The following is a 14,630-nucleotide window of genomic DNA, read 5'->3' on the forward strand; positions in this document are numbered from 1 at the left end:
GAATTGTGGTCCCAGGCTAGTACTTTCAGTTTCATGGGTTAACGAGAACAGGGCCAAGTTTAATTTAATACATGTTATGGACTGACTGTTTGTGCCCACCCCCCATTCATGTGTTGAAATCTAATCCTTGATGTGATGGTGTTTGGAGGTGGGGCTTTTGGGAGGTAATTAGGTCATGAGGGTGGGACCCTCAGAATGAGATTAGTGTCCTTATAATAGAGGCCAGAAAGCTAGCTTGCTCTCTTTTTGCCATGTGACCATACAATGAGAAGTCAGCAGTCTGCAACCCAGAAGTCTGGCCCTCATGAGAACCTGACAATCACTCTGGTCTCAGACTTCCAGCCTCTAGAACTGTGAGAAATAAATTTCTGTTGTTTATAAGCCAGTCAGTCTATAGTACTTTGTTATAGCAACCTGAATAAACTAAGATAATATGTAAGTGATGTATTAACTATTACATTTAGAATGGATAAACAACAAGGTCCTACTGTATAACACAGGGAACTATATTCAGTATCCTGTGATAAACCATAATGGAAAACAATATAAAAAAAGAATGTATATATGTGTATAACTGAGTCACTTTGCTGTACAGCAGAGACTGGCACAACTTTGTAAATCAACTATACTTCAATTTAAAAAAATCGAAAAAAGAAAAAAAACTTATGCAGACATAAGTGATGTATTTACACCAAATGAGGGCTAAATGCACCATGATGTGCTGCTTTAACAAAGGTTTTCCCAGTATTTCCATTAGAGAAAAATGAATTGTCATAATACACAGAATATATAGACACATTGACTCCAAAACAACTTGCTCCAATGTGGTTGTTTCTATCCCGTCATTGTTAGTGGAGATATGGTTTCAGCAAAGCCAGATTAGCCCATATATATATATATATTTACCACTAAAACAAATGAACAAAAAAAGCAACATCAGCTCTCCTGTTAATGGTGTTAAGATAAATTCTGTTGGTTTTGTAGTTGTGTGTCTAACCTCAAAAAGTGTTCAATTTTATTTGTATCCTCGCTACAAAAGGAACAAGTTTATGCCTGGTTTATGTTAGGTAACATTATACTTAAACTCATTTAAGTCTAAACACTGGGAGCCTATAAGAATTTTATTATCTTTAAAATGAGTGGGTACAGGGCTTCCCTGGTGGCGCAGTGGTTGAGAGTCCGCCTGCCGATGCAGGGGATGTGGGTTCGTGCCCCGGTCCGGGGGGATTCCACATGCCGCGGAGCGGCTGGGCCCGTGGGCCATGGCTGCTGAGCCTGCACGTCCGGAGCCTGTGCTCCGCAACGGGAGAGGCCACAACAATGAGAGAGGCCCGCGTACCGCAAAAAAAAATAAAAAATAAAAAATAAAAAAATAAATGAGTGGGTACAAACTCAACTTTGAAAAGTCATTTTTAAACATAAGGAACTCTATCTCAAAAATGTGTTCCAGGGACTTCCCTGGTTGTCCAGTGGTAAAGAATCTGCCTTATAATGCAGGGGACACAGGTTCGATCCCTGGTCGGGGATAAGATCCCACATGCTGTGAGGCAACTAATCTCACGCGCCACAACTACTGAGCCCGTGCGCTCTGGAGCTCACATGCCACAACTAGAGAGAAGCCCACATGCTGCAACAAAAGATCCCACATGCCTCAACTAAGACCTGACGCAGCCAAATAATAAAAATAAAAGTGTTCCATGTTCACCCTCACCACTTTTATTCAATATAGTATTGGAAGTCCTAGCCAGAGCAATTTAAGCAAGAAAGAGAAATAAAAGGCATCCAAATCAGAAAGGAAGAAATAAAACTGTCACTACTTGCAGATGACATAATACTATATATAGGAAACCCTAAAGACTTCACCAAAACAAAAACAAAACAAAAAAACCCCCCAAAAACCCACCACCACCACCAACAAAAACTGTTAGAACTAATAACAAATGCAGTAAAGTTGCAGGATACAAAATCAATACACAAAAATATGTTGCATTTCTATACACTAATAACAAACTATCAGAAAGAGAAATTAAGAAAAAGAATCCCATTTATAATTATAGCAAAGAGAATAAAATACCTTAGGAATAAGTTTAATCAAGGAGGTGAAAGACCCGTACACTGAAGACTATAAGATGTTGAGGAAAGAAATTGAAGAAGACACAGATAAATGGAAAGATACTCCATGCTCATGGATTGGAAGAATTAATATTGTTAAAATGTCCATACTACCCAAAGCAATCTACAGATTCAATGCAATCCCTATAAAAGTTCCAATGGTATTTTTCACAAAAAGAGAGCAAACAATCCTAAAATTTGTATGGAACCACAGAAGATGTTGAATAGCTAAAACAATCTTGAGAAAGAAGAACAAAGCTAGAGGCGTCACATGCCTTGATTTCAAACTATATTACAAAGCTATAGTAATAAAGGTAGTATGGTATTGGTCCCGAGATAAACATAGGGAGAAAAATCAGCAAACCTGCAGCTCTTGCAAACTGAAGACCAAGTTGGCCTGTTTACTCTGAGAAGATAGTAACTAACACACAGCATCCAAGCCACATTTCTCAGGTGGATGCATCATGATGGAGCACAAACTCAATTTAATACAGTAATAATAAAATTCTGCATAGCCATCAATTTTTAGGATCTACAGCAGCATCTTCCAAAGTATGTTCTGTGGGATGTCCATAAATGTTACGTGAAAAAAAAATTCTGTTGTGAAACACATTTTGGCACATGGGATTAAACAGGTTAAACAGCTTCTTTACTGACTGCAGGATTCTCAGAGCCGTGCTAGTGTGTGACACGGATTCCAAGTGGGGAGGCTTGGAGAATACTCAGGCAAGTGGTTGCCAAATGGATCTGACCACACAACGCTTTTTCAGGATCATGTGAGGGACTGATGTTCCATAAACACACTTTGGGGAAACTTTCATTTAGAGAAAAGTAATAAAATAGGAGATGGATAGACACCTGACCAGGGTGTCAGCAAACTATAGCCCTTGGGCCTAATCCATCAAACTGCCTGTTTTTTCAGAGAACTGAGAATGGTTTTTACATGTTCAAATGGTTACATTTTAAATAGTTACGTAAGTTCTTGCATAACATTCTGGTTTTGCCTCTTGGCTCCCAGAGCCCCAAATATTTACTATCTGACTCTTTAAGAAAAAGTTTGCCAACTCCTGTACTAGGCCGTGAAAATTTGAAGACTGTTCATTCTTCTTGACTCTTCACGGAAGCAATAATAATTATGATGTCCTGTTAGAAGTGCCTACTGTGCGCTAGGCATGTATTATTTCCATTAATCGTCACAACAGCTCTGTGAGAAAGGTGTTATGGTTCCCATTTTATTTTATGGATGAGAACACTGAGTATCAGAGAAGTAAGGTGTGTATCAGAGTCAGAACTCAAACCCAGGTCTAACCCCAAAGTCGGTCATGGTTCCTTTGTCAGTGGTTTACAAAGTAGGGTCCATGAATCCCGGGGGCGGGCAGATAAGACAAGCCATTGGAGCTCAGTGAAAAATTAGATCTTTTCATTACATGTATTTTTAGCTTATCCTTCACTTTAAATTTTGTATATGTATTTTATTATAATATATAATAATTATAATAATAATAAATCAGCTAAAATTAGCCTAAATCAGTAGCCAATAGACAGTTTTTTTAGGAGCCTCATAAATTGCCCCCCTTTCACCTCACCTCAATTCCCAAGTAACTGAGAGAGACAGAGGGATCTGGGGACTGGAGAACGAAATGCCACCTTTATTCTTGAGAGAGCCGTGGGAGAATCTGTCTTAGGTGAGGTGTGCGGCAGTTATGGGCTTCCTAAGGCTGAATTCCAGAAATAGTCATGTTCTTTGATCCAGTCACAGATGCCCCTGAAAAGCACAGGATGCTTTTTGTGGGGTCCTCTTTACCACTAAGCCTCCCACTGTCAGGGACAGAGGGGAAGGTGTGCTTCCTGAGGACATCTGTCGCCATAGAAGAGAGAGGGAGGGGCTGAGCTATGCATGCCTGGCTCCTGCCTCCCTAAATATCAATCATCTAGATAATTCCCCCTTCTCCCCTGGGGAGAGGGAGGAAGGGCTGGAGCATTATGCTAATGGAGCTCTTCCTTTAGGTGGAAGGGAAACCCATGCATTGGGTGTGAGAATTTTCCACCTAACAATATTGTACATGATGTATCTATTTAGTAATATATGTATTTTATATAGTTATTACTGTATATATGCTAAGCATTTTTCTATCAATAAACCATCAGGTACACAATGAAAACCATCTGAAGACCACTATTCTATACTATGCTGTACAAGTATGTGGCCAAGTTCCCTGTAGTTGAAAAAGAATAGGAGAACACAGTTTATTGTAGGATCTGGGCCTCCTGGGTCTTAAGAGGAGATGAACCTTGGCTTTACTAACTTGCATCTAAATGTTCTGAACACCACCACTAACTTACAGGCCTCTAAAGGAAAACTTGTTTTTGAGCCAGAAAACAAATTCCATTCCCGGCAGCTATTTTCTGAACAGTTTCCTACTTGAGTGGCGATCTTACTATGGGGAAATCCACTGAGAGAGCTCCAAGTTAGACCAATGGCAAATAGGAAACCTTGAAGTTCACGTGTCCATTCAAAGAAGTATTTTGTACTCACCATGCTGTGAATGTTGGCATTGAAGCCTGGGCTGCAGTGAGGGGTGGAGTTACAGCTGGAATTAGGAGGAATCGGCTAAGGATTGTGGTTCAGAACTCAAGGTAGGGCTTCCCTGGTGGCGCAGTGGTTAAGAATCCGCCTGCCAATGCAGGGCACACGGGTTCGAGCCCTGGTCCGGCAAGATCTCACATGCCGCGGAGCAACTAAGCCCGTATGCCACAACTACTGAGCCTGGGCTCTAGAGCCCGTAAGCCACAGCTACTGAGTCCGTGTGCCACATCTACTGAAGTCCCCGCGCTCTAGAGCCCGTGCTCCGCAACAAGAGAAGCCACGACAATGAGAAGCCCACGCACCCCAACAAAGAGTAGCACCCACTCGCCGCAACTAGAGAAAGCCTGCGCGCAGCAACAAAGACCCAACACAGCCAAAAATAATAAATAAATAAAAATAAATAAATTTTAAAAAGAGAACTCAAGGTAAAGTTGAAATGTAAAATTCGACATTTTCCAGAATTTATGACATGAAATACTGCCCTTGCTAGATGCTCTGTGAATGGCTTCACAGTCAAGTACAGCTGAAGAACCCGATATTGATAACGCCCCTCTCAGATAATCACACTGAATGCTCTTATGCAAGGAGCTTCAAGAAGTTCTGCAAAAAACCCCCCGAAAACAAAAAACTGTTTAACTTAATTTTACGAAGCATTGCTCAAACGAATGTGACCACAGAACACTTTCTTTTTAAAAAAAAAAAAATTAATTAATTAATTTTTTTGCTGCACTGGGTCTTCGTTGCTACGTGCAGGCTTTCTCTAGTTGCGGCGAGTGGGTGCTGCTCTTCATTGCGGTGTGCAGGCCTCTCATTGCGGTGGCTTCTCTTGTTGCAGAGCACGGGCTCTAGGCATGCAAACTTTGGTAGTTGTGGCTCACAGGTTCTAGAGCGCAGGTTCAGTAGTTGTGGCGCACGGGCTTGTTTGCTCCACGGCATGTGGGATCTTCCCGGACCAGGGCTCGAACCCGGGTCTTAACCACTTAACCATTGTGCCACCGGGGAAGTCCCCCACAGAACACTTATTTCAGACGTTATGTGTTGACATTTGTTCTGGAAAACACTAAAAAATGCTGAATGGAAAGATTATAGATTTGGGAACTGTGATGGTCTATTAAGGAGTTACAGGTCCAAGGTCATCTTCATACTAGCTGTGACAACGTGTAAACAATCTCTCAGACTATTAATTTCCTCATCCATAAAATGGGTATAACAATTCTTACCTAGAAGAATTGTAGTGAAGATTAAAGAGATAATATCTATAAGGTAACCAGCCCATAGCATGTACTCAAAAAAATTAGAATTTTCCCCCTTAATTACAGCGTTAGGTTTTGGAAAGAGAAAGTAGCTCTTGAATATGGTGAATCCAGGAAAGAATTACATCAGGATGAGATATGTGCCTTGATTAGCATTTGGGAGGGGGCATAGTACGGGTTAAAAAAGCCAGTTTTAGGACCAGACACGCCACACACTAGCCATGCGAGACCTTGGGCCAGTGTCTTCACCTGAAACTTAGCAACTTCATAGGTAAAATGCAGATATCTACTTCAGGGAGCATTCTGAGGATGAAATAAAATTGTAGGTAAAGTGCCCCATAGGCCTGGAACACAGCAAATGCCCAGAAAAATAATGGTGCCATTGATCATGATAGCATGAGGCACCATTTTTGAACACATACTATGCCAGGTAAGGAAGGGGCGGAGTTTGGCCATCTCTTCAGAGTGGAGCATGCAGACCATTTCCTCACAATGTACTTTTTAAGGATGCAGATTCCTGCTGATTCTGACTTTTGGGGGACGCAGCCCAAGAATGTGCACTTTGGCGAGCTCCCTGACTGAACCTTCTGGTCACTGAAATTTGAGAACCAACGATTGGGAGGCATGGGTTGCCAGACGGTGAAGCGGCACACCTGGACCAGACAGACATGAACTAGAGAAGGAGTGGACATTAAACGCTCTGGACTGGGAGAAGAGTGGCCCCTCGATATGAGTTTTGGACCCCCAGATTCACCATGACCCCTTAGAGAAGAGCGTTTGCAGGTGTGTGAGCCGGTACGTGCTTGGTGTGTCATTCCTGGAACAGGAGAGCAGTGGTGAGTGCGCCAGTTCCAAGTCAGAACTGAAGGAAGGTAGTGGGTAAGAGACCCCAGAGACACAAAGTCAGGTTGATTGCTGACCGCGGTCCAGTTCCCATCCCATCCCACGAGGCTCAGGGGCCCCTGCACGCCTGCCCCGGGAAGCCCATGCCATGGTCATTACCAGATGTATTCTTGAGACTAAGCACTCCTGGTTTAGGAGATTTGGGACAAAACGCTCCCGGGGTGTGTGGGGTATGGGTGGTGGTGTTAAACCACAGAATCACTTTCCTTTCTTATGGGAACAGAGCTTAACATATGAAGGAAGATTATTCCTAAGTAAGGTGCACCAGAAGATCATTGCTTTAAACTGTTTCCTCTAAGGTGGGATGAATATTGTATCGAAATCCTTCCCTTTGAACTTCTGCGCTGGGATTCTGCTGGTTCTACTCTTCTCTTCCTAGGAAGGTGGGGTGGTGGTGTCCTTTTGGATTCAGCTGGGACCAAGGAGGCTCCGCACCGGTGGTTGGTTTTGCCTTGGCGCTGCCTTCGGGAAAGTAATAAAACATCAGGCAATGCTCTCCATGTCCTGGGAGCAGGCGGCTTGGGCAGTCCCTGTGGCCCAAACGTGGCTGCACCCTCCTACTTCCCTGCCCATCAGGCAATGCCAGCGAGAGGTTCAAACTCCCTGGACAAGTAAAGTTTTCCACCTTTCGGCACAGAGCCGAGATGTGGGAGATACCCAGTGAATACAAGGAAGCTTTCTCTTGGTTTCTGGATATTGTAGTTAAAAGAATCAAAGTACACTAAGGTCCAGAGGAGTCATCCCTATTTCTGAGCAATGCCCAAACCTAGCTCACACAGGCTTCTGTTTTTTGATCCCCAAATCCAGGCCAAGATGCCAGGGCACAAAGCTACTCACCCTTTCTTCAGCCAAATAAAATCCATAGACACATCTTCACAATGAAGTGCTTGAAACCAGTCAAGCACTTTTTTTTATTAAAAAAAAAAAAGAAAAGTCTAATGGTAAAGTATATAGTCTATACATGCTACAGCTAATTCATTGTTCATCACCCCTCCCCCCTCACATTATATATCCTCATGTATTTTTCGTGTGTGTTAAAAGGAAACAAAGACACCACCAGAATGTGTCAGCTTGCCAAGGGTATGAGGAGTGCTGAGATGTCCAGAGATCTCCAGCATCATCCTGTGAGCAGACGCGAGGTGGTGGGGCAATGCTGTCAGAGCCCACTGCTCCTGGAGGGATGCAAGAAATGGCCTAGTTACTTGGTGGCTCCCTGAAGCAGGAAATGTGGGTTGTAGCCAAGGTGACCAGTTTCTTATCACCCCGTGAGTGGAAGGGGCGCTGCTACTAACAATTACATGGGCACAATGTCACAGACGGGCGTACACTGGGGTAAAATATGGACACCTTAGTTGTGTTAGGATTGCTTATTGCCATCATAAGCCTGGTGGGTGCACCTCCTCTTGTACGTTTACAGAAGACCTGAAAGTGAAGGCTACTGGCTGTGGCACTGGGCTTGGCCTCTTCAAGGACAACAGAAGTTGAGTCCCTGGTTCCTGACTGGAGCCAAGAAGGCCTATTTGGGAGCAGACGATAAAAACGGGAAAGGTGGAATGTGGAAACACAATGGGTGGCTTGAAAACTCCACAAGGTAGCACCAGAAAGCAGACGTTACCCCATGGGGCTGGACGGTCAAGTCTGTGAGAAGGGTCCTCAGCAGGCGGTCCATGAGCAGACAAAGACTCTGGAGCCTCCTGGTTTTAACTCTGCAACTCCACAACTGTCTGTGACCTTCACGGGCTAAGGTCCATCTAGACGTTACTTGGCCAAGTTAGGAGCAATTCCTCCAGGCTAACGGAGGGCTTGCCGCACCCTCAGGCCTCAACGCAAGCCAGTTTCCTACTCATTCAGGCCACACTGTTTGGCAATAGGGAATCTTTGTCTATGGTCTGGTATGGTTGTTTGCAGCAGAAGCCCTGAAGGACGGGCCTGACAACCAAGGAGGGGACAAGACTGCCACGTGACTCAGGCTGTTACATGTACCTTATCACAGCCCAAAGTGAAGGGCAAGACCTGACCCGACACTTAAAAACTCAGAAACAATGAAAGGAGGGGAGCCAAGCCGAGGCACGAATGTTCTCGTTCTTGATGATGCTGAGTTGCCAGCTACCTGAGGCCAGGAGCGATTTCTACTTCATCCCACTCAGTGCCGTGCACTCGGTACAAACGAAATAAATACTAGACTGTCCATCCCTCAGCCTAAGAGTAGGGTCTTCCAACCTTGGGGAGATTTGGCATCTGTCCTTTAATGTGGCAAGTTTGTTTTCCTACATTCTACCTGGTAAGGAAATCCTCTGTGGGCCCAGAAATGTTTTAAGGCCAAGAACTTTGTCTAGGAAATCAATCACGTGGCGAGGCTTTGGGGAGGACATGTAACATGACTACTGGAAGCCTGGTGAGGCTCTAGCAATCTCCCGGCAGGGCAGGGCATTAAAAATGGTTTGAGCTGCAGCCCAGCTCCCCAAGTCTCATCCTGGGACAAGGACATAAACCCACCAAATGGCAAAGAAATTCTGAGTAAAAAACTTGAGTAAAGGCCTATTTTATCAAGGGGTGGTCCTAAAACGCAGATTTTCCAAAGATTTGGCGTTATGACTACAAGCTGTAGTTTTGCCCTAGGGTGTAAGATAAAACAGTCATCCCGAGAAAGTATGCGGGGGTGAGGAAAGGAATAAAATCCATCCTTGCCTGCCTTTCTGGGCTGGCATTTGGCCTGTGACCTACTGACATGTGTGATGGTGGGGTCAGGAGAGGAAAAACCTAAATTGAGAGGGAGGGTCACCTGCTTCCCTGGAAGCACCATGAACACTTCATTGTTGATGGCAGAGGAAACGTCACGGGCACTGGGGAGAAAAAACGGGATTCAAGTCTCAGCTTGGTCAATATTTGGATGACGCTGACTTCAACCTCTGAACCTCAGTGCTCTCATGACAGATTGGGGCTGATCCGAGGCACCTCACAGGGTTGAAGTGAGGATGAGATTAAAGGACGGAGCGTGCGTAGGCACCGGTAACCTGCCCGGAGGCTGGCACAAAAGTTATTCCTATGGCCCTGGACATTTGCCACGGTGGTGACTCCAGGGGATTTTGCATCTGCTCTATCAAATGCGCATAGAATGGTGGCTACAGTCCTGGATGGTATCAACCTAAGCCCCCAGGTGAGGACAGCTAGGGAGAGCCGTTGGCCATCAAGACCGTCCCTTGCAGCTGCCTGGGGAAGTACCCTCACCGTGGTAGGAGGAGCTGGAGAGAGGAGTCCTCAGGCCACACATGTGTCCTGAGGAAAGAACAGTGAACAGAGAGAAATGTGGCTTTAGGACCTTCAGTTCACGCCAGAATAATAACAATAAAAAGGCTGATTACTTTTTCATGTGCAGGGAAAATTTTCTATCCAGAAAAAGGCGGAATTAGCCCATTCCCACCCAGCTGACCCCTGGGAAGAGGAAATGAAGCCAAAGACAAACGCCTTCAGTGGAATCTGCACACAAAAATCAAAGCTCTTCACAGCCAGGCACGGAGCCACTCGCAGCCTGGTCTACACCCAGTGCCTAGTACATAGCAGGCACTCGCAAAATACTAGAAAAGGTCAATGAAAGCTGAGAGATAATCAGAAAAAAAAATTTAGAGTTTTGTCTTTTGAAATGTAGTCAAATCCTGCATAACAGCTTCACGAATGGTGTTTAAACCAAAATGGGTCAAAAACTCAGGAAAACGTGCTGTGGGGCCTCCTCCCGAGTGAGGGGACCTTGGAGGGTGGATGGCCCTCTCCCATTCTCCCTTCTGCCCCTGGCTGCCATCTTCCCCCCAAGGTTCTGGGAACAGGGCTGGGGGCAAGTGGGCGTGGCAGGGCACCTCAGGGCCCTGTCCCAAGACTCTCGGGGTGTGGGATTTATAGACCTACTGAAGGAAGGAATAAAGATGCGATTGTGGATCAGGGAAGGATCCAGAGCCCATGTGGCAGTGAGGAGGGGTGGGGAGGGGAGGGGAGAGTGGAAGAGAGCTGTCTGCACATAAATTTTGGCACTGCAGGTAGACGGCGAGCATCCCTGGGAAAGCTGCTCTTGTGGTCCCAAAAGCATGGCAGCAGATGACTACTCTGCATCAGAGATCTCTGGGGGCAGGGCCAGAGGGCCGCTTCCTCTTGTCCTGCAGAGTAGGGTGGGATGAGGAGGGGTGCTGCATTCTCACCCCCCAAGGCAGCCTGGACCCCAGGCAAGAGCTCTGGGCTGGAAGCCAGAAACCCCGGGTCCTGATTCTCGTTCTGCAGTGTAGCTGTGTCTCTACGTGACTCAGTGAACCACATCAGTCAAAACGGGTGTAAGGGCTGCCCCGGGTTCCTTCCAGTGAGACCACAGAGAGGGAGAGTGCATGGAAAAAAAAAAAAGAAAACTACTCTTCGAGTGCCAGAGAGGAGCAGGAAGCAGCAGCAGAGAGGAGGTTCTGCCTGGCCCTCGGGTCCCCGTCTCCTTATGGGACTACTGCCTACTCTGCCCAGTTTGCTGGAGACTCCGCTGCTGGCCCTTGAGCCACCAGGGTCCCTCAAGGCTGGCATGTGAGACCACCTTGGCTCCCTTTGCTCCATAAGTTCTATCCCCCGGGGTGGGCACCAGCACAGGAGCAGGAAACAGGGCTCTGTGGCAGCACCGGGGCCGTGGGCAGCCTCTGTGTGGAGCAACCATATGGGGTCCAGGGCAGCCTTCAGTAGATGCTACGATGGGTTGGAGGGGTGTTGGGTGTGGGAGCAGCCACCCGGCCCCCACATGCACAGCCCAGGGCAGCCAGCTGGCGTCTCCGTCTCCCCGCCTGGTTTGCCTCTTACAGGGGCAGGGCACAGGCATGGAAGTCAGGCCAGCCTGGATGCAAATCCCCTTTGCTCCTCTTCCCAGCTAGTGTGCCCTTGGGCCCATTGAACCCGTTTCCTCATCTATAAAACAGGAGTAATAGTATCAGAGAGGGCTGCTGTGAGGGTTCAGCATGAAGGTAAAGTGCCAAGTACAGCGTTTGGCACCTACTAGCTACTCAGCAAAGAGGAGCTCCCAAGGGGCGTGGCTTGTGAACGGTCCCCTTATTCAAACAAACCTTGAGATTCTTGCTCTAGGTAGGCAGAAGTGAAAGGCCCCCCCAAAAGCGGGCTGGGGATTCTTGTTTAAAAGCCCTGGGTTGGACCCCAGCCTGCAGCAGGAAAAGGGGAGCATGCTTGGAGCTGGAAGCACTCCTTTAGAACTGATCAGGGTCCCAGCACAGAAGGGAGGCAGCGTGGCTGGGAGGACCTCCAGGCCCACTCCTGGGGCAGCTGCATCTGCTTGAACCTGAGAGGCCCGTGGACCTGAGGCCTCGGGGAAGACACCACCTCCCTGGAACTGGCAACGGAGCTGACTTCTACGGGGTGAAGTTCTTTCTGGGACCAGGCATTTTGGAAACTGAGTGAATCAAGTTGCTTGACATGAATGAACTGGGTGGGGTGCTGGGTCGGCAGAGGGCTACCCACACTCTGCCTGATCCGATCAACAAGAGACCCTTTCTGTAGTTTCTCCAGATGATGGATTCCGGTCCTAGAGACCTCAGAGAGTCATGGTCCAGCTGTTGGGTGGGCAGGGCAGCTGGGTGGCAATGCCACTGGCCTTAAGGCAGGGATGCTGAGAAGAGAGAAAGGGGTGTGGCCTCTGAGCCTCCAGGGGACGCTGTGATGGGAGGGGTCCCTCTCCACCCAGAGAAGGGAAGAAACCACAGTATTCCAGTCTTCCTTCCTTTGAAGCTGCGTGGAGGATGATAAATTAAGAGGCATATTAAATATGTAGGTAAAGCCGGCAGGGTCGTGCAGGACTTCCAGGCAGGAAGGGAGCAGGCTAGGGCTTCTTTCTGAGATAGTTGGAAGGAATCCACCCTTCCCAGGAGGGGGCCCCGCTTTGCACCTGGCAGAACCACCAGCCGCTGCTGTTCTTTTCCCGGACCTCGAACACCGTCCCCTCCTGGAAGCCGCTGGTACCTTCGTCTCCTTCAAAGTTGGCCACGGCCACATACAAGTCCTTGGGGCCGTCTGCATTGGGGAAGGGGGCTGCAGCCACTTTCTCCTTGTTTTCTCCCATCTTGCCCATCATCCGTGGCCCCAGCCCACCTTTGCCTCGCATGTCATCCTGCCCCCCTGAGGAGTTGGAGAGAAAAGGTTTGGCTTTTGGGGGGACAAGCAGGGCCCGGCCTGGGACAGGAGCTGCCTTGCCTTCGGTGGGCTCCCGCTGTGGCCCTCTGACCTCTGGAAGGGGCCCTCTGACCTCTGGAAGGGGCCTGGACGACGAGGAGGTTTTCTTGGGGGGTGGTGGTCTCCGAGGAGGGACCACAGGTCTCTGCTGGGAAGCCTCTTGGAGGGGGACTGGCACATTCTTAGGCACAGGATCTGCAGTCTTGGCCGGCCTTGGAGGGGCTCTGCAGGACGTCTCCTTTGGGCTGAGCCCATCCTGTTTGCTCGTCCTGTCCTGGGCACGGCCAGGCCCCTCCCCTGGGAGGAAGCCACGGCTGATGGCCACGTCCTGGCCTCCCCCAGCCTGGGGGCTGCTCTCTCCGTCCAACGAGGGTTTCTCTTGGGACTTGGCAGGCCTGAGCTTGCTCCTGAGGTTACAGATGTCCACTTGGTCTTCGCCCTGAGGTGGCTCTGTCCTGGGGGAAGGAGCTGGTTTTGGCCTAACCTGAGGTTTGGACTTTAAGAAGGGATTCTGGGGAACAGCTTCCGGCCTCTCCTCCAGTGGGTCAGCTTTGGATTTGGAGACAGGTCGGAGGTTGGGCTTCTTCACTTCCTTGGCCAATACTTTATGGCCACACTCCAGCCCCATCTCATTTTTCAGCTGGAACAACTTGCTTTTGTCAGGTTTGGACTCTGGTCTCCTGCTGTCCCGGGCTGGAGGCGTGTGTTTGGTTGGGATCATGGGCAAGATCATGCCAGGAGGCTTGGGTGAAGAACCTCTGAGCTGCTCCATCCTCTGTCGCTCCTGCAGCTCCCCTTCCGACTTGATGATGGATTCTTTCCGGGGAGGGAGGCTGGGCTTCTCCTCCAGGTCGGGGTCCGAGATCTCCTCGTAGCCTGCACACGAGGACGTGTCTGAAGATGCCTTCCTTGGGACCTCCTTAGCACCCTTCCAGTCTTTGGACCATGGCATGGCGGAGTCCACAGCCCCATGTGGTGCATCGGGTAGGGGCCGGGACGGGCCGACGGCTTCACTGCCCGTGCAGTTCTCCATTGCTGCTGCATCTCCCAACCGGAGCTGCGTCACCTCATTGGGCAAGGGAGCCAGAAAGTTGGGTCTTGAGGCATTGCTGGTTTTCTTATACTTATCGATGAAAGTCGCTGGGGCCCACCCTTCCTTATCTTCAATCTGAATGTACCACCAGCCGCTCAAGTTCTTCTCGATCACCTGGAAGGGAGGCCAGAGGAAAGCACTGAGTAGGTATGGCGTCAGGGTCAGTGGGCCAGGATGGTCTGGGAGAACCCACATGCAGCTGGGGTTCTGGAATCAGGGATTTTACATTCGTCAGATTCCCAGACAATATCTATGGGGGACCATCTATGAGACTGCTGTGTATCAGAAACATCTTACATGGGGGTAGGTGCTCGTGTAATTTTGGATTTCCTCAAAATCAGTCCTTGAGATATGAACTTGGGTGTAGGTAGTTAATCTGAGAGATGATTCCAGGAAGCCCAAGTGAGGAACTGAGGAAAGGGAGAGCCAGTTAGGAGCAGTTAATGCTCTTGGGCCAGTGGGGCTTAATTTAACAGGGATCCTCTGA

The 14,630-nt window shown here is 48.1% G+C and overlaps 1 protein-coding gene across 6 annotated transcripts in view; it reads right to left on the reverse strand.

Annotated features, from left to right (window-relative positions):
- Positions 1-7,727: 7,727 nt before the first annotated feature.
- Positions 7,728-14,630, reverse strand: part of SH3PXD2B (SH3 and PX domains 2B) — a 114,220-nt gene continuing 107,317 nt past the window's right edge. For 2 of the 6 annotated variants that reach the window (XM_033853564.2, XM_033853566.2), the window contains 2 exons: positions 12,767-14,257; positions 7,728-8,027 (listed from right to left, as the gene is read on the reverse strand). In XM_033853564.2, coding sequence (XP_033709455.1) covers positions 7,890-8,027; positions 12,767-14,257 — 1,629 coding nt within the window. In that variant the 3' untranslated portion in view covers positions 7,728-7,889. Of the gene's footprint in view, positions 8,028-9,291; positions 14,258-14,630 lie in introns of those variants that run through there. The other 4 variants (XR_004525944.2, XM_033853565.2, XM_033853567.2 and 1 more) reach the window with 4 other exon arrangements.

The sequence above is a fragment of the Tursiops truncatus genome, chromosome 3, assembly GCF_011762595.2.
Source record: "Tursiops truncatus isolate mTurTru1 chromosome 3, mTurTru1.mat.Y, whole genome shotgun sequence".
Taxonomy (NCBI): Eukaryota; Metazoa; Chordata; class Mammalia; order Artiodactyla; family Delphinidae; genus Tursiops; species Tursiops truncatus.